This window comes from Bubalus kerabau, chromosome 6, assembly GCF_029407905.1.
Source record: "Bubalus kerabau isolate K-KA32 ecotype Philippines breed swamp buffalo chromosome 6, PCC_UOA_SB_1v2, whole genome shotgun sequence".
In the NCBI taxonomy this organism is placed as follows: domain Eukaryota; kingdom Metazoa; phylum Chordata; class Mammalia; order Artiodactyla; family Bovidae; genus Bubalus; species Bubalus kerabau.
The window spans coordinates 120,698,878-120,724,115 of NC_073629.1; the positions used below are offsets into that span (position 1 = coordinate 120,698,878).

Below are 25,238 nucleotides of genomic sequence, written 5' to 3' on the forward strand. Positions count from 1 at the left end.
AGGCAGCAGAACCACCGTTCAGCAGGGACCCAAGCTTGAGGGGTGCCCTGGAGTCAGCGGCGCCCTCTGACCCTTGACCGCCAAGCTCCCCCGGCCCTCAGGACCCCGGGCTCTGGCAAGCGAGGACCGAGCTCTGGGCCCTGCTCTGTGACGGGCCCCCCCGCCAGCTGCATGGGGCCTCCCTGCGCCCGCGTCCGCCCTGGCACCAGGCGGGTGTGCTGACCGGGCCAGGTCCCGGCAGGCCGACTTCCGCACGCGGGCTGCATTCCATGCCCTCAGCTCTGTAAACACAGGGAAACACGTGGAGAACATTTCCACCAACTGGAGCCAAAAACATAATGTCCTGCAAGGCCCAGCCACCACCTCCCCGCGCCCAGAGGTGGCCCGACTCCGTCTCCAGGAACTGCGGGGCCGTCACGGTGGCAGGTGGCTGGAAGTGACTCAGAGTCTGGTCCCCGTGACTCACTGGCCGCGAGAGGCACTGGGGTGTAAAAGTTAGAGTTGTTAGAGAACCACCCGATTTCCCAGCCCATAAACGCCGGGAAAATTCCTGTGGAATCCAGCCCCGGTTGCCACGGAGACCAGGGCAGCCATCTTCGGCCGGGCGGTTCACCTGTCAGTGTTTTCTCTCTTTTCCCATGAACACGGGTCAGGGTGATCTGGTTCCGCTCCAAACGGCCTCTGGTCTCGTAAGTGACATGTGGACAACATCTGTGGGCGCCAGCCAGCCCAGGACATTCCTCGAGCACAGGTGCCAGCCGCACCCCATCCGGGCTCCTGGGGGTGAGAGGGCTGAAGCTGGCAGAGCCCACCCCGTCATGTGAGCTGTGGCCCAAGCGTGTGACACCAGCCACCTGTCTGCGGTGACATGGACCCAGCCTGTACCACAGGCTGTCCAGCCAGGGCCTCCTCTTGGACGGAACTTAGTCACGGGGTGACCGTATGTTGTAAACTGTGCAAAAGGAATGTCTAGAGAGAGGTGTCCAAACACACTCCATTCCGCCCGTCAAGTCTGTCCAATTATCAGTGGCTGTGTTGAGAAGGATTCTGAAGTTCGACCCAGGCTCAGAGCGGAAGAGTGTTCAGTTTAGTTCAGTCACTCAGTCATGTCCCACTCTTTGCAACCCCATGGACTGCAGCACACCAGGCTTCCCTGTCCATCACCAACTCCCAGAGTGCGGTGAAGAGTGTGGTGACCCATTAGCAGTGATGCTCCGGGCAAAGGAGGTGTTGGTGGTGGTAGACGCACCCAGACGGTCACCCACTGCAGCAGCCGGTTAGAGAGCAAAGAGCAACCCAGAGACACCACCCCCCAGGCCACCGCTGGAGAGCATTGTACAGACGGGAGGGGAAGGCCATGAGACAGCGTGTGACACTCAGGGTCTCTTCCCTTCCTCCCCAGCCTGGTGGCCCAGGGACCCGGCAGTCCGCTCCCTGTGGAGGAGGGACCCGGGAGAGGTGGGTCGAAAGGAAGTAGACAAGCGTAGCCGGAGACAAGTCGGCATCAACACTCTCTCTGCGGGCCTGGCCTCTCGGGGTCGTACATCTGGACCGAAGCTCCCCATGCAGAGAAGGTGCTCAGTGGGCGCCCACGGATGAAAGAGGAACAGAGCCCAGATGCAGGAGGGATCGGAGAGATCTCCCAGCACTGACCTGCGAGCCACCTGGGCTTGGACCGACGTTCTCCTGGTGATTCCCGGAGCCTCCTTGCCTGGCTGCTCCCGGGAGACCTTACGTGCCTGGGACCCTCTAGGATTTGTCATATTTCAGTGAAAGTTCAACCAGTGGAGGAGACACTATTTTCACTTGTTCAACATAAAGTTGTATATTTAGGTAAAAGGATTTTTCTAATGGAAGTAAACTGTTTTCTTAAACATTTCCAGTGGTGAGCACGTAGCTTCTGTGTGAGTCTGATGGTCACCGCGCCTGTGCGAATGGCCGTACGCCCGGGACCCAGGCACCCCTCTGCTCCATGAGCCAGCTGCCCCAGCCCACCTCTCAGTGTCGTGACCGCACCCGGCAGGCTCCCCAGGAGCGGGACCCCGCCTGCCCTCCAGGCTCTGTGACCTGCTGACCTCATTCTTGGAGCAGATAAGGGTCTCCCTGGGGTATCACCTGTGTGGAAGCCCCATGGCTCTGGGGAGAAGGAGAGAGAGTTGGGGATGCAGCCACCCAGCTCCTGCCACTAGCAGCCCTGCTGGAACCCCTGCCCCTGCCCTGCAGGGACCAGCTCGCCTGGCCAGGTTCCAGTGGGGGAACACGCCCCACCTTGGCCGGCACGGGGTCCTGGGGTGTCCCAAGTCCAGCTCGGGGCTCCCCATCTAAATTGCACACACACTCAGGCCCTAAATTAAAATGTCACAGGCCTGTTGGGGAGGCTCAGGTTTCCCGGTCGCAAAACACGAGCCTGCTTGATAAAACGATTTTGGTTTTGATAAATGTGGACTTTCTGTGGCAAAGACAAAGGCACCCTTGAGTCCAGAGGGGAACCTGAAACAGCACATTGCTAAAAAGTATTTCCTGATAATATTTTTAGCACCTGGAAAAAAGAATTTTTTTTCTCTTTTGCGCCTGTGGAGTGTGTGTGTGTGTGACTGTGTTTGAAATGTAATGCCCAGCGTGGTGGAGCCTCCTGTTAACTCCAAGTCTCCCAAAAGGGACTGCACATAGCTCAGGGCGAGGGCCCTGGAGGGTCAGCAGGCCTGTGCCTGGGAAGTACAGCCTTGTGGGGTTCCGCTTGCCACTGGCCCCACCCAGACCAAGCGTGCCAGCTCTCCGGGGGGGCCCAGGCCTGGGCATCTCACAAAGTGCGAGAGGACTCCCTTGGGAGGCGGGTTGAGGCCCTGTCTGGGCCAGCCGCTCCCGCGGAGCCTGGAGAAACAGTCCTTCCTGGGTACGTCTGCTGAGCACCACGGCATGCACCCTGCCCCCATAGGCGCCCAGGTGAACCCAAAACTTAGCCCCGAAGTGAGCCTTTGCTAGGGTCCCCGGCATCCTACCCAGAGCAGGAAATGCAGCAGGGGGAGGGGTTCCCCCTGCACCCCCTGCAGGAGGTGGGCAGGTCCAGCAGGGGTCCAAGGCCAGCCTGGAGGCCCCCACCCCGGCCACCTCCCTGTCAGGGTGGGGCCCCCGGCCCTCCCCCCTGAGGAAATGAACAGGGGCAGGCTTCTGCTGGGCTCCCCGCTGGGCTCCGAGCCCACCGCGCAGCTGGCAGACGCTGCCCAGTTCCCACCGAAAGCCACACATGGAAAAGCATGCCCTCCTGGGCTCCCACCACGGGGACCAGCCTTCTGGCCCCTCTGCCCTCTGGCGACCCCGTGGGGGTCGTGTCCTGCCCCCTCCCTGCCTTTGCCAGTGAGGCTCAGGAGCAACCTTCCTGTCCCAGGAGGGCAAGGCTGCCACACCCCTCCTCTGACCTTGGCAGTGACCTCTGTGCTGCTGGCCTCTGGGCTTCCCCCACCTCCCCATTCTGCAGCTGAGCCAGCAGGGCGCCAAGGAGGGGTTCTTGGAAATGCCCATGTGTGCCAGGGTATGGGTGTGTGTATGTGTGTGTGCACCAGTGTGTGTGTGTGCACGCACGTGCACTGGAGTGTGTGCTTGTGTGTGTGTGCGCACGCGTGCAGTGTGTGGGTGGGTGTGTGCGCCTGTGTGTGTGTGTGCTGGTGTATGTGTGCACATGTGTGTGGGGGGGGTGTGTGAGGTGTATGTGCTGGTGTACATGTGTGTGCATGTACATGTGTGTGTGTGTGCCAGCACGTGTGTGTGTATGTGGGTATGTGTGCTGGGGTGTGTGTGTATGTGTGTGTGTGTGCTAGTGTGTGTGTGGGGGGTGCATGTGAGTGTGTATATGTGTGTGTGATGGTGCGTATGTGTGTGTGTGCCGGGGTGCATGTGTGTGTGGACATGTGTGTGTGCATGTGTATGTGTGTGTGTGCATGTGTATGTATGTGTGTGTGTGCACACGCTGGGGATGTGTGTGTGTGTGTTGGGATGCATGTGTGTGGACGTGTGTGGACATGTGTGTGTGCATGTGTATGCATGTGTGTGTGTGTGCACGCTGGGTGTGTGTGTGTGTGCTGGGGTCTGTGTGTGTGTGCTGGTATGTGTGTGCATGTGTGTGTGTGTGCTGGTATGTGTTTGTGTGTGTGTGCTGGGGTGTGTGTGTGTGATGGGCTCTGTGTGTGTGTGTGTGTGTGTGTGTGTGCTGGCATGTGTGCGCATGTGTGTGTGTGCTGGTGTATGTGTGTGTGTTGGTGTGTGTTTATGTGTGTGTGCTGGGGTGTGTGTGTGTGTGTGTGTGATGGGCTCTGTGTGTGTGTGTGTATATGTGTGTGTATGCTGGTATGTGTGTGCGTGTGCTGGTGTATGTGTGTGTGCTGGGGTGTGTGTGTGTGGTGTGTGTGTGTGTGCTGGGGTGTGTGTGTGCTGGTATGTGTGTGGTGTCTGTGTGCTGGGGCGTGTGTGTGTGCTGGGGTCTGTGTGTGTGCTGGGGTGTGTATGTGTGTGTGTGTGTGCGCTGGGGTGTGTGTGTGCCGGGGTATGTGTGTGTGGACATGTGTGTGTGCATGTGAGTGTGTGATGGGGTGTGTGTATGTGTGTGTGTGTGTATGTGTTTGTGCTATGTTGTGTGTGTGTGTGGTGTGTGTGTGCTGGGGTCTGTGTGTGTGCTGGGGTGTGTGTGTGTGGTGTGTGTATGCTGGGGTGTGTGTGTGCTGGGGTATGTGTGTGTGCTGGGGTGTGTATGTGTGTGTGTATGCGCTGGGGTGTGTGTGTGCTGGGGTATGTGTGTGTGGACATGTGTGTGTGCATGTGAGTGTGTGATGGGGTGTGTGTATGTGTGTGTGTATGTATGTATGTGTGTATGTGTTTGTGCTATGTTGTGTGTGTGTGTGTGTGTGTGTGCTGGGGTGTGTGTGCGTGTGCGCACACGGGCATTCCCCCACCCCCACCCCCGGCCCCCGCTGAGAGCGTGTGGCACTGGAGTCTGCTCCCAGGGCAGGTCCTGCAGTCGGGTGTCATCTCTGAATTTCTCCCGCAAACATGTGCAGCCGTGGCCTTTCTCAGCCTGTGTTTCTTGGAGCCACAGTTGTCCTGCTGCCCTGGAGGTCTCCAGGGCAGAAGCCTGACCCAGGGCCGGCCCTCACACAACTGAGCAGGATGGGGCTACAGCAGAACTGGAGGGACGGTCCCTCTCAGGGTGGTGCCAGCAGGGGATCAGCAACAGTGGGTGCCTCCTGAAACTCGGCACCTGACCAGCCCGGAGGGCATGAACATCACAGGGGTGATGTGTAAACCTGTGACCCCCAGTCATATGCTCACACACACAAGACCCCTCCACTAGCTCTTAAAAGTCACATGTAGTGTGCCTTGCTCTGACTGCAAAGCGATACATGCTTGTTGAGGACATTTGAGAAAATACAGAGAAGCACGAAGCCAAGTGTAAAATGGCCCAGCCGGTGAGAGCTGCTGTCCCTGCTGCTCTCTGCTCATCTCTGAGCCGCGCACCCTGGTCTTCAGGGGCCCCAGGCTTGGCTTGTGGTCATGTATCAGCCTGCACTCGCACCTGCGAGCAGGGATGGGGAGAGGCGCCGGGCTCCGGCCCTGCACTGGGGGCCCAGATGCCAGCCCCCGTGGGGACAAACACTCAGGGTCTGATTCTCAGGGCAGTGGGCCTGGTGGCGGGAGGAGGGCCAGGGTGGCCGCAAACTGGAGACAGAAGCTCAGTTGTGGGCTCTCCAGGTCCTGCCCCTGCCCACGCAGCATCGTGCCCACAGGCCAGCAGGGACCAGCCACCCTGGAAGAGGGATGCTCCCCCCAGGTTTCGCCCCGGACTCCCCTGCTGTGAGGTTTCCTTAGGTCCCCAAACCATCTCCACCAGTATTCTCCTGACTAGGCCACGCAGGGCGGAAACTTTTCTTCATGCCCTGCATTCTCCCAGGCCAGGTCCTCCGCTCATAAAACCGGATGGCAAGCCTCAGGGCTGGGGTGCGGGGTGGAACGTGGGGCCAGCCTCTGGCCGCTTCCGGAGGAGCCCATTCAGGCACTGCCAGTCAGGGTGGCCCCTGATCCACGACACTCTGGCAGGACGGTGGCCAGGTCCCCTGGGGGGCAGGGGCCTGAAAAGGCCGCCCCCACCCCGGGGGAAACCTGCCCCCCAGGCCCAGTAACTCATGCAGGCCTGAGGGTCTGTTCCGGGACCGCTTTGTGGACAAGTCCCTTCCTCTGGGCTGGCCCCACGCGGGCGGCAGGGGACCCACGGAGGAGGAAGGGGTGGGCCGCTCCGGGGGCGCTGGGCGAGGGCTGGGCCCGCCGTCGGCCTAAAGCTTTAAGAGCCGCCTAATTTGCATGGCCCGGCCCCGGCCCCGCCCAGGCCCGAGTGACCGCCGGCTGGATATTTAAATCGCGGCCACAGGGGCGGGTCCGGCCTCCAGCGCGGTCCCGCCCGGCGCCTTCCTCCGAAAGAGGCGACCCGAGCGCGGCCCTGCCGGCAGGGCGGGCGCGACCCTGGAGTCCACCTACCTACGGCGCGGCCGCGCTGCCCGCACGCCCGCCCGACCCTGCGGGTCACTCCCCACCGCGGCCTCGCTCCGGCCCGCGCTGACCGCAAAGCCCCGTTCTGTCCCCCTGAGTCCCCGCCTCGTCGCCTCTCTGTCCCTGCTGTGTCTTCGCTGGGTCCCCGCTCCGTCCCCGCTGTGTCCGGCTCGCGTCCCCGCTGTGTGTGTCCCCGCTCCGTCCCCGCCCGCCGACCCCCGGCGATGCCGCGCGGCGCCACCTGGGCGCTGCTCTTGGCCGCGGCCCTGGGGCTCGGGGCGCGCGGGGCGGGCGGCGCGGTGGCCCTCGCCGACTTCTACCCGTTCGGCACGGAGCGCGGCGACGCGGTCACCCCCAAGCAGGACGACGGCGGCTCTGGGCTGCGGCCGCTCTCCGTGCTCTTCCCGTTCTTCGGCGCCGAGCACTCCGGCCTCTACGTGAGTAACCCGAGCCCGCGGGGGGCGCCAGGGAGGGCGCTGCGCCCCGGCCGCTGCCCGCCGCCCGCCGCCCCGACTCCCGCCGCCGCCAGCAACTTGGCACCGCGGCGGCCAGAGGTGGAGTGAGGACAGCGCTTCCTCCTCCGGCGGCCAAGGCCGGACAGCGGCCCGAGGGAGCGGCGGGCGGGGCGGGGATGAGAGCTCCGGCCGGCCACCTGGGCCTCGCTGCTGCCCCTTTCCCTGCCCGACCGGCCGGCGCTGGGGTCCCGGGCCGACCCTGCGCAGCGTGGGCCGTCGGCTGTCCTGTGTGCTTCACCGACAGCGCTGCGGCAGCGGGCCGGTGCGTCCTGCATTTCCCAGTGGGGCGCGCCCCCCTTCAGTTCCTGGCTTGGCTGCCAAGGTCCCAGCCCCTCTGAGGACCACACGGCCCGCGCGCGGGCCCGCGCGCGCTTGGCACCTGAGGCCCACTGCCCCGAGGCTGGGGCCTGCCGGGACCTTCAGGGGCGCTCTGGGGAACCCGGCAGGCTGGTCCTCTCTGAGCCCCCGGTCACTCTCCTGGGCCTGGGGGACCACTCAGGCCCAGACCGTCACACCGGACACCCAGAGGGAGCGCAGGAGAGTAGGGGTGGCTAGACCCAAGGACAGCACCTCCGCTCCGGGGGCGGGGGGCCCAGGCCACCGAGGGAATGAAATGTTGCGCCTCATGGCTGCATCGAGCATTCACTCGGGGGGGGGGGGGCGGCATGCGCCAGCACCCCGCTGTCCCCCAAGTCCTGGCTGGAAAAGTGCTGGGCGGGGCTGAAGTCCTGTAACCTCCCACCCCGGGTCCCGCCCACCCCTTCCAGTACCCGCTCCACCGCCAGCCCCCTCGCCCCCCCCACCCCCGTCACTCACCCCCATCAGCAGCCCCACCCCCCCGTCACTCACCCCCATCAGCACCTCCCCCGTCACTCACCCCCATCAGCACCGCCCCTCTTGACCCCAGCTCAGCCCACATCCCCTCTTCCTCTCCCGCCTTGGCTGCTCCGACGCCGCGGGTGGGAGGGGACAGCCATTCTCTCTCGGTGCCACCCACTGAACGTCCCTCTGGGCCCGGCCTTGGATAGAGGGGCCGGGCTGACTTCCGGAAGCGCGGGGCGGGCGGGCAGAGCTGCTCTGGGTCTCTGGGAGCCAGGGAGGCCCATACACCCTAGAAGTGGGAAAACCCACGCTGGCACCGTCTTTCCAGAGCATTCTGTCCAAGTGCTCCTTGAGCACGCGGGCCAGGCTCAGCCGCCTGGCTCCAAGTCACAGGTGAAAACATGATTAAACAGTTGACTCTCTTAACTGCCTCACCAAAAACACCTACCCCTGCCAAAACAACTGGGAGCAAGGGCTCTGAAGGGGAGAGCTCTGCTAGCAAGACCCGTGGGTTCAGGAGAAACCAGCCCTGCGGTTCATAACAAAATATGTGTCTCCAGAGGCTCTCTCTCCCGAAACTGACACGACCCAACACCTGCCGTGGGGACAGAGGGCCCGCGTCACATTGTCTCTGCTCCGGGAAGACAGTCGGACTCCCGAGGACACCTTGCCTGAAATAACTGCCACGCGCCGTGACCGAGCAGGGAGCGGGGCAGAGGGTTAGAACTGAGGGCAGAGACGGGAAGGGACAGGAAGCGAAGGCGTTTATTCCAAAACAAGTAGGTCAGACTGTTGCGTCCGAGTGGACGGACAGGCGCCGGGCTGGGCCCCCGCCCCCGGCCCCTGCCCCCTCATCCCCAGCCAGTGCCCCGCAAAGAGCCGGTTTGTGGAGTGGGAGCGCGCACGGGTGGGTGAAGGCAGGCCCCAGCCCCTGACCCTACTCACACCATGACGCTGCCCACACCATGACCCTGCTCACACTGTCACGCTGCCCACACCGTGACGCTGTCCACACCCTGACGCTGCCCACACCGTGACGCTGCCCACACCGTGACGCTGCCCACACCGTGACCCTGCCCACACCCTGACGCTGCCCACACCGTGACGCTGCCCACACCGTGACGCTGCCCACACCGTGACCCTGCTCACACCGTGACCCTGCCCACACCGTGACCCTGCCCACACCCTGACGCCGCCCACACCGTGACCCTGCACACACCGTGACGCCGCCCACACCGTGACCCTGCCTGCACCGTGACGCCGCCCACACCGTGACCCTGCCCGCACCGTGACGCCGCCCACACCGTGACCCTGCCCGCACCGTGACGCCGCCCACACCGTGACCCTGCCCGCACCGTGACGCTGCCCACACCGTGACCCTGCCCGCACCGTGACGCTGCCCACACTGTGACGCTGCCCGCACCGTGACGCTGCTTTCTGTTGAGAAACGGCCCGGTGCTGCTGTGTGCGGGCGGCCCCTTCGGGGAAGCCCCCTCATCTTGCCACAGCAGCTGTAGGCGGCACTTACCAGGCTGTGAGAACTGTCGAAAGTCCCTTCTTAGCACAGCCCAGGCCAACACTGCCAGCGGGCATGGCATTGGCAGCTGCCCCGTGGAGGGGAACCCTCCTCACCAGGAGCCGGACGAGAGGCTGCGCCTTGGCCTGCCAGCCTGGCCAAGGGGCAGGGCCCACTCGGGGTAGTATGAGGGCTGAGACACCCTCAGAGGGCCTGGTGGTGGCCGGAGGCCCCGCCCCCCTGCAGAAGCCCCCAGCTGCAGCCCCCCGAAGGCCGCAGAGGGAGATCTTGGCTCCTCTGGCATCAGGCACCCACTGGCGCCTCAGGCAGCGATTCTTTTCCCTCCCCCAGGAGGGAGTGCCAGGCTGGCAGCGTCCGTGAAGGTGCTGGGCACCCTGGGAGGGCCCACAGTCTGCTGCCAGGGTGAGCTGGCTGAGATGTGGACGTGGGGTCTGTGGCTGTGTCTCTAAGACTGAGCTGTTGGGGGTGGTGCCCGAGGTGGTACACCCCCTACCTTGGTGTGCCCCCGCCCACCCCCCAGAGGCTCTTCCAGCCCCTGCTGGCCACTCACCCGTGGAGCTGTGAGCCCCTTGACTACCGAATGCGGGTCTTCCCCATCCTGGTCTCTGGGGCACCCTGGTGCCAGTTCCTAGGGGCCAGCCCTGGGTGGGAGCTGGAGCATGTGGGCGAGGGGAGCAGTGAGCCCTGCAAGCCCCAGGCGAGTCCTGCTGGCCATCGACCTGGCCTGTGCCCTGGCTGGTGCCCCAGGAAGGGCTAGCTCAATGCCTGGCATCTGCTGGTCCGCTGGCAGCCCCACTTGGGGCACAGTCCCACCTAGCCTCTCCCGGACCACCCACCCAGGGGAGGGGCTTCCACCGAGAGCCTGGTCCCCCAGCTCTGCAAGCCTGTCCCGCGGTGACAGGTGTCCAGCTGGCCCTGTCATGGTGTCTGCCCACCAAACGTCTGCAAGACTCACCTGACCCCCAGACCAAACCAGTGAGACGGAGGCAGAGCTGGCCGCTGAGCTCTGCTTAGAAACGCATGAGTCCCCGGTGGGCAGGGAGGGTCCTGGCTGGGCCCCTCCTGATGCCCCCTTCTTGCTGGTGCCCGGGGAGGACGGGGAGCCAGCAGCGGTTGAGGGAGCAAGCATCGCGAGGCAGCCCAGTGACCCTGCTCTGGATCAGGACCGCCAGAGGGCTGCCACACACGTGTTTGTCTTTGCACACTGTGATGGGGGCATGCACGGAGGTGTGTGGGGACATCATGCACTGAGGGAAGTGCAGGGAGCCATGACCCCCTGGCCACTCAGAGGCCCAGTGCCTGGATCCTGGCTCCCAGACACCCGCAGGAAAGAAGAAAATGAATCTGGGAAATCTCGCTCCAGAAAGGAGGCGCGTGACCCACGGATGATCAGGACTCAGCAGCAGGGCACAGAGGCTGTCGGCTGGGGCTCTCGGTGGCCACAGAGGACGAGTGAGGCGTTTAAACAGTGGGAGTGACAGCCTTGAGTCCGTTAAGTAAAGAGAAGCCAGCAGGTTCACACCGGTGTGAATGAATGCGCGACGCGGCGCGCAAACGGAGGGCGCTCTGCGTGCCCAGCGCTGGGTCGCCGTGCGTGTCCTCGGCAGGGACCGTCCTTGCCGGGGGGATGGACGCATTGTCGGCTTCGGAGTGAAGGCCGTCACTGCTGCAAGCTCCTTTCATGGTTCAGGAAACTCCTGTCTGTGCAGCAGGAGAGGGAACACGGTCACGCAGGCAGGGCAGAATCCTAGCGTTTGCCGAGTGTGGATCCAAAGTGTGAGCAGTGTCTTGTAGGCTTCCTGTGAGTCTGACAGACACCTCATTCCCCTGGGAATGCCTTCCACTGGGAACCCCAGAGCCCTGGGCACACACCTTGCCACCCTCACCAGGAGGCTAGCCTGCCCGGCTTGGGAGAGCTCAGGTGGCCCTGTCCCAGCTCTCGGGGGCTATGATGCTAGAAGCGGCCAGCTAGCCACACTGCGCCCCGGACAACCCACCGTTCACTCACTACGGACTTGTTGATAATTCACTTTTATGCGTTCATCTCGAAACCTTGATGGAGCCCCAGAGCTGAGCCAAGGAGGGGACACAAACCAGCCGCACTGTTTAATTCTCAGTTTTAAAATAACTTTTGTCTTGTTTGTTCACGGTGCTCGCCCAGTCCCTGGAGGAGAGTTAGCTCCTAGAAGCAGCCTTATAAATGTCGGTTGTTCATCTTCTCATCTTCGGGACGATACACCCCAATCCCATCATTCCGAAGCAAGCACACTGAATGTTTTGGCAAAATCCCTCCTGATGTGTTGTCGAGTGTGTTTGGGGCTGCCTGTCATACAAGTTCCCATTCTGCACACTTCTTTCAGTGTTATACCACGAGCCTTTTCCAGTGCCTCAAATTTGCTGTGAAAACCTGCTTCTGCTGACAGTGTAATATTCCATCCCGTGGCTATGAGTGCTGTTACTTCAGTTGTGTCTGGCTCTTTGCGACCCTATAGACTGTAGCCCCCCAGGCTCCTCTGTCCATGGAATTCTCCAGACAAGAATACTGGAGTTGGTTGCCATGCCCTCCTCCAGGGGGTCTTCCCAACCCAGGGATCAAACCCCTGTCTCTTATGTCTCTTGCACTGGCAGACAGGATTGTTATCGCCAGCGCCACTGACCATAATTCTTGTAACCGGTCACGAGCTGTGGGCGGTGTGGCAGCCTGTTTCCTGGGATGCTCGAGTGCACATCCAGCTCACACATCTTTGTTCAGGTCTTTGGTTCTTTCCTTTTCTTACAAGTTCCTCATCCACACCCTCCTCTGGGGTGAAGGGGGCTCCTCGCCTGAACTGAGTAAGTCTGGAGGGCACTGCTTCTGGCCCCCCAGCTTCCAGGCCACACAGGGCCCCTGTGGTCCAGCTGATGGCGGCGTGGGGGCAGTGGGCAGGCCCAGGGACAGAAGCGGGAGGACACCGCTCCTGTAGCTCCGAGCTGGGCGGCTGCCCAGCTGGACACCCCCCATACCTCCTGCGTGGGGGGCCCAGCCTCAATACCTCAGGGTCTGTAACTAGCCCTCTACAAACTGGGCATGTCATTCATCCCACTGTGTGCAAACCAGTGCTCTGCTCCCAGCCCCAGGACTCAGTCTGAGCGCCAGGGGCTGAGTCTGGGGCCACAGGAGGGGCACGGTGTCCTCTGAGCTGCTCCAGGGTCTGAGTCCAGAGCCAGACACGCCCTGCCACCTGCTCCTGGCAGAGGGGGCACAGCATAGGCAGCCCAGAGGTCTGCTGGAGGTGGGGGCTGGGATCCCGGAGGAGTGACCGCCGTCCCGAGTGCGCCTGGCAGGGTGTGGGAGCAGACACACCGGGTCTGCACTCAGAGATGACATCTGGGGTGGGGGGTGTCTACGGAGCTCAGGGCAGCAAGGTCAGGCTGTGCTGGGTGCAGGCTGCTGTCCCCGCAAGGTCCAGGGCCCCCTGGGGACTTGGGATCTTGTCCTGGGGGACACCTGGCCAAGGGATGGCAGATGAGGGAAGAAGGTGGCTTTGCTGGGGGTGGGGGGAACAGGAGCTGTGGTCTGGTGGGGGGCGTGGGGGCAGGGGAGGGGCGGTGAGGCCTGCAGGAGGCTCAGGACAGGGCCTGGCCCTCCTGGAGAGGGTGCCCGGGTGGAGGGGCTCAAGGGCCTGGGCTCAGGGCCACAGGCAGGGCCACGAGGCCCGGGAGGAGACCAGAGGGTAGTCACGGGGAGGCCCTGATTGGACAGCGGAGGAGGGGCAGGGTGTGCAGCTCAGGAGGGCCTGGGGGAGGGCTGTCCTCCAACCCGCCCTCTAGGGGACTCTCTCCAACCCCCCACCCAACACGGGGCCTGACGCCAGCCCTCTGCCTATCCCCAGGCCTCACCCTGGTGCCATGGCAGCGGCTCCGGCCCCCTCAGTCCGCTCTGGCACTCCTGAGGCCAGGAGAGGCCCGCCCGGCACACGGGGTGCTTAGGGAGGGCCAGCCTCTCCTCTGCAGGCTCTGGTATCCAGAGCCCCACCTTGCCCAGGGCTCTGGGCCCAGCCCACAGTTGTCCTGTGAGCAGGACCCCAGTCCCCAGCTGTGCTTGTGGAAGGAATCCTGGTTCCCTAGAAAGCTGCCAGGAAATAAAAGACATGCCTACATTTTTCAAAACAAGCTTATAAAAGGCCTCGGGGCTTTATTGTTTTATTTCTGGCAGAGACGTCAAAGCAGGAACCGAGGCCCCGCCCTCTGTGATCTGATGTTTGCAGAGCTGGGTGCTGTAGCTGCAGGACCCCGGCTCCCCTCCAGGCCGGCCCGCCCAGCCTGGAGCAGCCCCTACCCAGCAAGGGTGTCTCCAGCCAGCCCCAAACTGCCCAGCTCAGGGACCGGCCAGACACACGTCCCACACTTTCAGCTGCAAGTGGCCTCTGAGAGAGTCTCCAGGACATTTCCGCTCCTTCCCCGCTTTATCCAAGTCGGAAATGCCTCCAGGCGGTCTCTGCGCTTTCTCCTGGGTCAGGGGAGGTCCAGCCCTGCTGCCAGCCCCCTCCCTGGCCACACGCACCCCCAGTCAAGGGCAGGCCTCCTTCATGCCCCATGGGCCACCTTCCTGCTGCACATGACCCTGGGTCTGTCCCAACGGACCAGCGACTCCCCCACCAAAATCCTCGCCTGCCAGGGTCCTAGGCGAGGAGTCAGCACCTGCGGCTGCCCGCTCCACATGGTCAGCTCCATCCACGCTGCCTTCATGGGGCAGCCTGGGAGCCAGCCCCAGCCGGGGGGCCAGTGCTTAGACCCCCAGAGAGGAGGACCCTACTGTGGGCGAGCACAGCAAAGCCAGCACTGCCCCTGAGGCCTGGGCTTGGGAAGACTGGAGGGTGGCCACAGGGAGGCCCTGGACGTCAGGAACTGCAGGGAAGTGGGGGGCAGAAGGGGCTTCGGAGCCAAAGTCCTGCAGGCCGCTCCCAAGTGCCCTGCTCCCTTCCTGCCCCGGGGGTGTCTCCCTGCCTTTCTGCCAGCATCCCTAGGTGGGGGAAGCAGGCAGGCCCCCACCCCCGCTGGCTTCAGGCCCTGAGGGACGGTGGGTGCAGGACCCCAGCAAACAGCCAGTTCCATGTTGGGTTTCTGATCCATCAGCGGCTGAGAAGGCGCGGGCTCTAGCAGGGGGTCCCGGTCGAATCCTTTCTCCTGTTTTCCTGTCTCTGTTGTGTGTTTTACCAAGCGCTGGCGCAAGCAGAAAAAAAATAAGACTGACCTCTTGTGGAGGTTGCACTCGCAGGCCCCTAAAGGGAGGAATCACAGGGTGGGGTGGACAGGGGCTCCCGCAGGGGTCTCCGCACCCCCGGACCCTGCCCCGCCCGGGGATGTTCTTCTCTGGACAAAAGAAGTCCGAGGACGGTCCTGTCCAGGTGGGAGCGCTGGCCAGCGGCCTGGCCGCTGAACACGGGGCCCGCGCCTCCCCACCGCGGTCCCGGCCCTGCTGGGCCCTGGCAGCGGAACAGGGCCGGCTTGTTCTGCCTCCTTCCTGGCCCACACCCCGTGGGAAGGGCGGCAGCCATCTGAGGCGGGCCCGAGAGGGGAGCCGGAGGCGGCCAAGTGCTGGCGGGCAGGCCGGAGGCCTCTGCACACGCCGCACGCACCTGAGCCCGGGCTTCAAAGGCAGGAAGGAAACTTGGCGGAGCGTCCGCGGAGCCACGCGGCCGGGCCAGCTCGGGGCGGGGGCCGGGGGGGTGCCGGATGCGGGCCGGGCGAGCGGGCAGGTCCTCCGGCAGGTGGCCCAGCCCCGGGACCCTGCGGCCACGGCCTTGGCCTCCTGCCCTCCTAACTGCGTCCCCCTCCAGCGCGGCTCCTCACCCTCCACTCCGTTTACCTAAACGCAGTCACAGAGCCTCACCGGCGCCAGTGCGCGGCTCCGAGCGCAGGCCCCGCCCCGCCAGCAAGCCACGCCACGCCCCCACGCTCTCCGTGCCCTCCCAGACCACGCCCCTCACATTCGCCTCGCCACGCCCACGCCCGGGCCCATCGCCCTGACCACGCCCCCGCATCCCTGCTGAGGTCGTAGTCCTGCACTTGCCTTCCTCCAAATTGTTTAGGTTCCTCCATTCATATTCTGTCTACCTATTTATAATTAAAATACGTTGCACAATTGCACTCACCTCACACGCTAGCAAAGTAATGCTCAAAATTCTCCAAACCAGGCTTCAACAGTATGTGAACCAAGAACTTCCAGATGTTCAAGCTGGATTTAGAAAAGGAAAAGGAACCAGAGATCAAATTGCCAAAATCCGTTGGATCATGGAAAAAGCAAGGCAGTTCTAGAAAAACATCTACTTCTGGTTCATTGACTACCCTAAAGCCTTTGACTGTGTGGAGCACAACAAACTGTGGGAAATCCTTCAAGAGATGGGAATACCAGGCCACCTGACCTGCCTTCTAAGAAATCTGTATGCAGGTCAAGAAGCAACAGTTAGAACCAGACATGGAACAACAGACTGGTTCCAAATCTGGAAAGGAGTACATCAAGGCTGTATATTGTCACCCTGCTTATTTAACTTCTATGCAGAGTACATCATGAGAAATGCCAGACTGGATGAAGCACAAGCTGGAATCAAGATTGCAGGGAGAAATATCAATAACCTCAGATATACAGATGACACCACCCTTACAGCAGAAAGTGAAGAGGAACTGAAGAGTCTCTTGATGAAAGTGGAAGTGAAGAGTGAAAAAGCTGGCTTAAAACTCAGTATTTAGAAAACTAAGATCATGGCATCTGGTCCCATCACTTCATGGCAAATAGATGGGGAAACAATGGAAACAGTGAGAGAGTTTATTTTCTTGAGCTCCAAAACCACTGCAGATGGTGACTGTAGCCATGAAATTAAAAGGCACTTACTCGTTGGAAAGAAAGTTATGACCAACCTAGATAGCATATTCAAAAGCGGAAACATTACTCTGTCAACAAAGGTCCGTCTAGTCAAGGCTATGGTTTTTCCAGTGGTCATGTATGGATGTGAGAGTTGGACTATAAAGAAGGCTGAGCACCAAAGAATTGATGCTTTTGAACTGTGGTGTTGGAGAAGACTCTTGAGAGTCCCTTGGACTGCATGGAGATCAAACCAGTCAATCCTAAAGGAAACCAGTCCTGAATATTCATTGGAAGGACTGATGCTGAAGCTGAAGTTCAAATACTTTGGCCACCTGATGCGAAGAACTGACTCACTGGAAAAGACACTGATGCTGGGAAAGATTGAAGGCAGGAGAAGGGGACGACAGAGGATGAGATGGTTGGATGGCATCAGTGACTTGATGGACATGAGTTTGAGCAAGTTCTGAGAGTTGGTGATGGACAGGGAGGCCTGGTGTGCTGCAGTCCATGGGGTCGCAGAGAGTCAGACACGACTGAGCGACTGAACTGATAATTAAAATATATTATTTAATATTTTAAAAATATATTTTAATTATTAATACCTAGATCATCTTCAAGTTGTTCATCAGTTTCACTGCAGTGGACTTTTGGGGTTTTTCCTACTTTTAGACCATTCTTACTGGTGCTGTTTGTGAAAGTCCGTGAACACGTGTCTGGGTGCACGTGGGCGCTGGTGTAAGGGTGGGCCTGCAGGGAGAGGGGCGCACCTGCCACTCCAACCCTGACCCAGTGGTGTGGGCGGGTGAAAAAGCGGTCCTGATGTTCTTTTTCATTCCTGAGGCTGAGTGCTGGATGTCCTCATTCGTAAATGCACACAGTCTTTTCTCTTTTCCACTGAGTTTGCTTTGTTCATGTTACTTATGGGAGTTCTGTGTCTTCACTGGGTCACAAGTGTTGCAAATAGATTTTCCCTTTTTTTCTGCACCTATTTCACTCTCTATAGTGGCATCTTGGGTGAATAGACACGCTTGAGTTTAACGTGGTAAATGAACCCATCTTTATTTTTATGGTCAGAGGTTTCTGTGCCTGATTTTTAAAATTCCCCCCAAAGCATGAATACATTTCCAGTCATCCTCCCACCCGCCAACAGCCTCATGGCTGTGTGGCTTGGTCGCTCACACCTGTGCCCCTGCACACGCACACGTGAAGCAGGCACATGACTCCACTTGAAGGAAAGTAGCCCCTTCGGCCGCCTCCCTTGCCTGAGGGTGCACACGCTCGGGCACTTTTCTGTGTCTATTTAGATCGTCTCCGATATTTTCAGGACAGTTTTATAATTGATGGCAGGGAAGACCTGCATGTTTTTTGGTTAGACTTATCCTTGAGGACTTGATATTTTCTGTACTATATAGATGGTGTCTTTACTTAGTTTCTTTTCTACTTACTTCTGTTAATGCAGAATCTCAGTTGAGCTCTTACCTTTTCTAATATTATAGTTGAAACCAGACCAAACCTCTTATTAATTTTACTACCTTATCCTGATTCTTTTGGGTTTTCCACATCTGTGTTCATGGCATTTGCAGCTGGTGACTGTGGTGTTTCTTCATCCCTAATCATTTTACACTTGGGCTCATTTTTTGCCTTGCTGTGCTGGCTGGATACCTGTGTCCAGCAGATGTAGTGTTAGCAGGGTCCGAAAAAGGAAGTGGTCCAAGTTTCACGACTAAACATGTTGCTTCTTCCTGTTTGCTCTCAAGATGCCCTTTTATCAGGTTAGGATGTCCCTTCACGGGCTTCCCTGGTCGCGTAGTGGTCAAGAAGCTGCCTGCCAATGCAGGAGACATAAGAGATGTGGGTTCGATCCCTGGGTCGGGAAGATGCTCTGGAGGAAGGCATGACTACCAACTCCAGTATTCTTGCCTGGAGATTCCCAGGGATAGTCATATTCCTATTCTCATATTTGGGGAATTTTTCACATGTGGATGTTGGCTACTACTAGATACCATCTCTATGCCTACAGAGATGATTGATGATTATATGATTTTCACATTTAACCTGTTAAATCGGTCATTTAAATTAATATTTTCTAATGTAAAGGCACACTTGTATTCCTAACAAAAATCCAAATTCGTAATGATTATCTATCCAACTTATATATTGCTGGATTCACTTTGCTAATAATGCATTAATATTTCAGCAGATTTTATATGTGCGATTGGCCCATTATTGACTGGCCTTGTTAACTTTTACCATCAAGGTCATGCAAGCCTTGTAGAATGAGCTGTTCTGTCTGGAAGAGTCCATGTGCCTCTGGGCTTATCTCCTGGATGTTTGGTAGAACTCACTGGAGCTGCCACCTGGACCTAGAGCTTTCTTGGGGGAAAATTTTGAACACTAATTCTATTTCTTTATGATTGTATATTAAAAAATAGGTTGTCTGTTTCCACTCACATGTGGTAAGCTGTTTTTCTCGGGGGAATATCCATTTTATATACAATTTCAAGGTTATTAACATAAAACTGTTGAGCTCCGGGCTTTGACGGTACCTTCCTGACGTGCCAGCATTAGCCTGTCACTGCTCCTTGGAGGCTGCGCAGGCCCAGGGCTCCCCGTCGGCTGTTAGGAGCCCTGGCGAAGCGAGCACACACCATGTGGTTTGCATTGGTGTCCCTGGCTCTCTGAGTCCCATGAGGCCACACAGGGGGCCCAGGCAGATGGAACCCAGACTGTGGGTTTGCATCACAGCCAGGAAACCCTGGGCCCGGGGATGCCACCTCTCTTGTGGCAAGCCTGCCTTTGTCCCCAGGGGAGACCACACTTTGTCCAAGGCCAATCTCTACAAAGACAAACTCAAGACCCAGCCCAGGCGGGGAGCAGACAAGCAAGGCATGCAGACCGCCTCCCTCCCGGCCCACCTCCCCACTGGCTCCACCCGAGTCTGCCCGTCTGCCCGCCTCTGAGTCTTAGGGCCAGCAGAGCCCCCCTCTGGTTCCACCCAAGTCTGCCCATCTACCCGCCTCTCTGATTCTTCGGGCCGGCAGAGGCCAGGGCCAAACCCAGGTGATCTGCTGCCCTCAGGACTCGAGCAGCGGGACAGGTGCAGGCGGCTGAGCTGGATCCCATGGGGGCCGGAGTGCTCCCGGGACAGGTGCAGATGGCTGAGCCTGGATCCCACAGGGGCCAGAGTGCTCCCGGGACAGGTGCAGGCGGCTGAGCCTGGATCCCGCGGGGGCCGGAGTGCTCCCGGGACAGGTGCAGGCGGCTGAGCCTGGATCCCGCGGGGGCCGGAGTGCTCCCGGGACAGGTGCAGGCGGCTGAGCCTGGATCCCGCGGGGGCCGGAGTGCTCCCGGGACAGGTGCAGGCGGCTGAGCCTGGATCCCGCGGGGGCCGGAGTGCTCCCGGGACAGGTGCAGATGGCTGAGCTGGATCCCATGGGGGCCGGAGTGCTCCCGGGACAGGTGCAGGCGGCTGAGCTGGATCCCATGGGGGCCGGAGTGCTCCCGGGACAGGTGCAGGCGGCTGAGCCTGGATCCCACAGGGGCCAGAGTGCTCCATGGCCAGGCCTCCGTGCATCAGGACCCACAACTGCGTGCAGACCGCCCGCTGACCTCAGCCACCCTCCCAGGGATCACAGAGGCAGCTCCCGGCCTACACTGAGGAGCCCCCCGGGACAGGCAGACCCCTGGCCCATCCCCACATCACCATCCCTGCCTGCAGACCTGGGGGACTCGGGCTCTCGTCCAGGGTCTGTTAAACTCGATTCAGACCTCCTGGCCCACTGGTGTGGCTAAGGACCAAGGCCATGTCGCCCAGCACTGGTGGCCTCAGTCACCACACACAGCGGACCCTGAGGCCAAGTGTGCATTGCTGTCCGGGAGACACAGGCGCACCGGCGTGTGTTTCCCGTGGGGTGGGGCCCGCACCGGGGCAGCAGGCGCAGCAGGGCAGTGTGCGACCCAAGCAGGCCGGCGGGGGTCAGCAGCCAGGCTGGGTGGCCCTGCGGTCAGGGAGAGGGATGCCCCCTTCGCCCCGGCCCCTGCCCAGAGGGCCACCAAAGGGAGCCAGACCCTTCCTGGGGTCGCGTTCTCTGAGCAAACAGGGCCGGAGGGGTGGATGGGGCAGAAGACCTTGGGGTGATCTTGAGGCGGCTGGCCTCGGGCTCATGACACCAGGTGCCCTCAGAGGGTGGGAAGGCGGGGTGCCCATCGGACTGCTGACTCCAACCTCTGCAGAGGCGGGGGTGCCTGTGAGAAGCCCCCCATCACTGCCAGACACAGAGTTCCAGGGGGCGGATGATGGCAGTGCCGTGGCCAGAGTGGGCAGGTGAGGCTGAAGGGCAGCAACATCGTGGAAGCCTATGGACAGTAGTGAGCGCCCAGCCCGGCCGCAACGGGCCAGCGTCTGTGCCCACAGGCCTGGAAAGCGGCGGTGGCTGTGCTGCCTGGCACAGAGCCCTTCCTTTCGCTGAGTCCGTGGTGGTGGCCGTGTCTCTGGCCCCAGGAGGACCTCGGGGCATCCCCACCAGTCCCATCAGAGAACAGACACCCCTGGGCGCCCACCTGAGGCCCCGGCGGGAGACCAGCAGCCGTGGTCCATTGCCACAGCAACAGCCCATTGAGGGGCCCCCTTGGTCCAGGGGCAGCAGCCCCAGGACACAGGCTGCAGACCTTTCTGCAAGGTTAGGGGGTGACCCTGGGCGCGTGGTGGCCACCAGGGCTCTGAGCAGGCGGTCGGCATGTGAACAAGTGGAAACACAGCTGGGTCCCCTAAAGCATGGCCACGGAACCCGGCCTAGGCCCGTCTGTGTGACCCCAGTGCTCAGAGTGTGCTTGCCTTTTTAAAGGGCTGTAAAAACAAAGGAAAGGAACAGTGCAGCCTGTGCGGAGACTGCGGTTCCGATGAGAGTATTTATCGTCCGGCCCTGCACACAGCAGTTAGCAGACCCTCCTGCAGACCCTTAGCAGCCCCCGCCCCTCTACCACAAACGCGGGTCAGGACAAACCCTGCTGTGTCTGGACCCTCAGAGCCCCCTGCCCCGTGGTCGGGGCTGGAGCGGGATGGGTCTGCCCATCGCCCTTCCCTAGAAGGGGCTGAGGCTGGACGGCTGCTGCCCTCTAGTGGACACCATCCGGTCCGGCTTAGCTGCACCGTGTGTGAATCAGGCAGGCTTTCGGGGAACCCCCTGAAACTCGAGGTCCCGCCAAGCCAGGGCTATGCTCCAGGTGCTGGGGTGGGGCTGAGCCCCCCAGGGCAGCTGCCGCTGTTCTCGGTGGAACCGAGCCGGCCCCTGGCCCGTCCACCTTCCTGATTTGGCCACCCACTCTGCTGGCCCTTCCCTTGTCAGTAGTCGAGTCCAAGTCGGCCCCAGTGAGGGGGGGGGGGGGACAGAGTCACAGACCCCACGGGTCACTCTCCGCTCCTGCGAGCTCTCACGGGGAGCGGCAGCGCCCCGTTTTACACAGGATGCAGCGGGAGCTGACTCGGGCAGGGGGCGCGCTGGGCAAGGACGTGGGTCTGCGCTGGGCTCCCGATTCCAAGTCCTGCTGCTGCAGGCGCTGGGGTCGGGATGGGAGGGGTCTGTGCTGCCCGCCCGCCCCTCTGCACGTGCGGGGCACCTCAGAGGAGACCCCAGACACTTCCCCGACAGACGTGCAGGGGCGGCCCCACGTTCACACACGGAGGCCACGTGGCCTAGATCCACCTACGGGGTCCTGTCCCCGCTGCAAACCCGTCTAAGCCCCAGTAAACGGACTCGGGCATCTTCTGCTCCCTCCGGAGCGCGGCTGGCAGAGCGCGGCCCCTCCTCCCCACTCCCTGCGAGGCCGCCCCCCGCCTGCCCCTTCTCCTTCTCACGTCTCTTTTTCTTTCTCTTTCATCTTCACCACTGAGATAGAATTCACATATCCTACAATTCCCTCTTCATGGATCACAGTCTTGTGGCAAAGGGACTTGAGCGGTGTGCTCAGTCGCTCAGTGCTGTCCGACTCTTTGTGACCCCAGGGACTGAAGCCCGCCAGGCTCCTCCGTCCATGGGATCCTCCAGGCAAGAATCCTGGCGCAGGTTGCCATTCCCTCCTCCGGGGATCTTCCCCACCCAGGGATCCACCCCATGTTTTGTGTCTCCTGCATTAGCAGGTGGATTCTTTACCACTGAGCCAGCTGGGAAGCCCTGTGAAGGGACTCATGTAACTCAGTGAAATTATGGCCATGCTGTGCAGAGCCACGCAAGACAGACAGGTCACGGTGAAGAGTTCTGAAAACTCGTGGTCCACTGGAGAATGAAATGGCAACCGACTCCAGTATTCTTTTTTATTCCAATCCCGAAGAAGGGCAATGCCAAAGAATGTTCAAACTGCCATATAACCACACTCATTACACGTTAGCAAGGTTATGCTCAAATTTCTTCAAGCTAGGCTTAAGCAGTATGTGAACTGAGAACTTCCAGATTACAAGCGTGGTTTCAAAAAGGCAGAGGAACAAGAGGACACACTGTCAACATTCACTGGATGGTGGAGAAAGCAATCGAGTCCCAGGAAAACATCTACTTTTTCTTTCATTAATGACAGTAAAGCCTTTGGCTGTGTGGATCACAACAAACTGTGGAAAGTTCTTAAAGAGACGGGAATACCAGACCACCTTCCCTGTCTCTTGAGAAACCTGTGTGCAGGTCAAGAAGCAACAGTTAGAACTGGACATGGAACAACGGACTGGTTCCAAACTGGGAAGGAGTACATCAAGGCTGTATATTGTCACCCTGCTTATTTAACTTATATGAAGAGTACATCATGAGAAACGCTGGGATGGATAAAGCTCAAGCTGGAATCAAGATTGCCGGGACAAACATCAATAACCTCAGATATGCAGAAGACACCACCTTAATGGCAGAAAGCAAAGAGGAACCACAGAGCCTCTTGATGATAGTGAAAGAGGAAAGTGAAAAAACTGACATGAAACTCAACATTCAGAAAACTAAGATCATGGCATCCGGTCCCATCACTGCATGGCAAATAGAAGGGGGAGAAGTGGAAACAGTGAGAGACTTAATTTTCTTGGGCTCCAAAACCACTGCAGATGGTGAGAGCAGCCATGAAATTAAAATCTACGCTTGTTCCTTGGAAGGAAAGCTATGACAAACCTAGACAGAGTATTAAAAAGCAGAGACATCTGTTGTGTCGATAAAGGTCCATACGGTCAAAGCTATGGTTTTTCCATTACTCATGTATGAATGTGAGAGCTGGGCCATAAGGAAGGCTAAGCACCGAAGATTAATGCTTTCGAACCGTGGTGTTGCAGACCATGGACTCTTGATAGTCCCTTGAACTGCAAGGAGATCAAACCAGTCAATCCTAAAGGAAATCAATCCTGAATATTCACGGGAAGGACTGATGCTGAAACTGAAGCGCGAATACTTTGGCCACCTGATGTGAAGAGTCAACTCATCAGAAAAGACTCTGATGCTGGGAAAGATTGAAGGCAAAAGGAGAAGCGGGTGGCAGAGGATGAGATGGTAGGATGGCATCACCAACTCAATGGACATGAATCTGACCAAGTTCTGGGAGATGGTGAAGGACAGCAGAGCCTGGCGTGCTGCAGTCCATGGGGTCGCAAAGAGTCAGAGAGGACTTAGCGACTGAACAGCAAGCCTGCAATTCACCCTCTTACACTTCAGTGGCTTTTCATGTATTTTCAGAACTGTATGTCTGTCACCACAATCGCTCTTGGAATATTGTCTGCACCCCAAAAGAAACTTGCACCCCGAGTTACCACCCTCCAGCTTCTTAGCGCGCCCCCAACCTGGGCAATCACTAATCTACTTTGCGTCGATGGATTTGCCTATTCTGCATGTTCTGTATAAGCCGAATCATCCCGTCTTTTGTGACTGCTTCTTTCACTTAATGTTTTCAAGGTCCACTCATGTTGTGGGCAGTGTCAGTACTTCATTTCTTTTATTTGCCAAAAATGTTCCACTTATTTTTAATTTATCCGCTCCTTCATTGATGCAAACCTGGACTGCTTGCTCCTTTGGTTATTGTTAATGGTGCTGTTATGGACATCTGTGTACACACTTGTGTGTGGATATGTTTTCAGTTCTCTTGCATGTACACAGATGTAGTCCCAGGTGTGAAATTGCTAGGGCATGGAGTTATTCTATGTTTAACTATACTATTTTCCACAGTGGCTGCACGATTTTACATTCCACCAAGGGTATGTGAGGGTTCTCGTGTCTTCATATCTTCACAAACATTTATTATGATCTATTTTTTTCCCATGATCACCACCCTAGGGGCTATGAAGTAGTATCTCAACTGGGTTTTCTTTAATATCTTATTTCTTTAGTTTTATTTATTTGGTTGTACCAGGATCTTAGTTTCAGCCTGAAGAATCTTTAGTTGTGGCAGGTGGGGTTTAGTTCCCTGACCAGGGATTGAACCTGGGCCTGCTGCATTGGGAGCACAGAGTCTTAGCCACTGGACCACCAGCGAAGTCCTTCTCACTGTGGTTTTGAGTTTCACCTCCCTGACAATTAATGATGCTGAGCATCTTTTCATGTGGTTATTGGCCATTTGTATATCTTCTTTGGAGAAATGGCTATTCAAGCCCTTTGCCCTCTTTTATTGGGTTGTCTTTTTCTAAAAACCATTTTTTACAGCAGTTTTAAGTTCAGAGAAAAATTAAGAGTATGGTACAGAGACTTCCCATATGCCCCTTGCCCCCTTCGTCGACCACCTCCCTTTTATCAGTGTCCTCCACCAGAGGGTACCTTTATTGTAACTGATGAACCTACGCGGACGTCTGCAGTTTGCATTCAGGTCACTCTTGGTGCTGTGCGTCCTATGGGTTTGGACCAATGTCTCGTGATGCTGTCCCTCGAGTCGGGGGCACCATCCCTCCACCAGCCCCTGGCGACCGCCCTCTTTTTACTGCCTCCATAGTGCTACCTTTGGTAGAATGTCATATAGTTTGAATCACATAGCATGTCGCCTTTTC

General features: G+C 59.1%; 2 protein-coding genes across 5 annotated transcripts in view; both read left to right on the top strand.

The window, feature by feature from the left end:
• Nucleotides 1-6,321, top strand: part of CROCC2 (ciliary rootlet coiled-coil, rootletin family member 2) — a 62,754-nt gene extending 56,433 nt beyond the window's left edge. Inside the window, 2 exon segments of the mRNA XM_055587137.1 lie at nucleotides 280-426; nucleotides 6,159-6,321. Of these exon segments, the coding sequence (XP_055443112.1) occupies nucleotides 280-426; nucleotides 6,159-6,321 (310 nt within the window).
• Nucleotides 6,322-6,433: 112 nt separating this feature from the next.
• SNED1 (sushi, nidogen and EGF like domains 1) overlaps nucleotides 6,434-25,238 on the top strand; it is a 76,199-nt gene continuing 57,394 nt past the window's right edge. For all 4 annotated transcript variants that reach the window (XM_055586632.1, XM_055586631.1, XM_055586629.1 and 1 more), the window contains exon 1: nucleotides 6,434-6,968. In XM_055586632.1, the coding sequence (XP_055442607.1) occupies nucleotides 6,756-6,968 (213 nt within the window). In that variant the 5' untranslated portion in view covers nucleotides 6,434-6,755. The remainder of the gene's footprint in view (nucleotides 6,969-25,238) is intronic.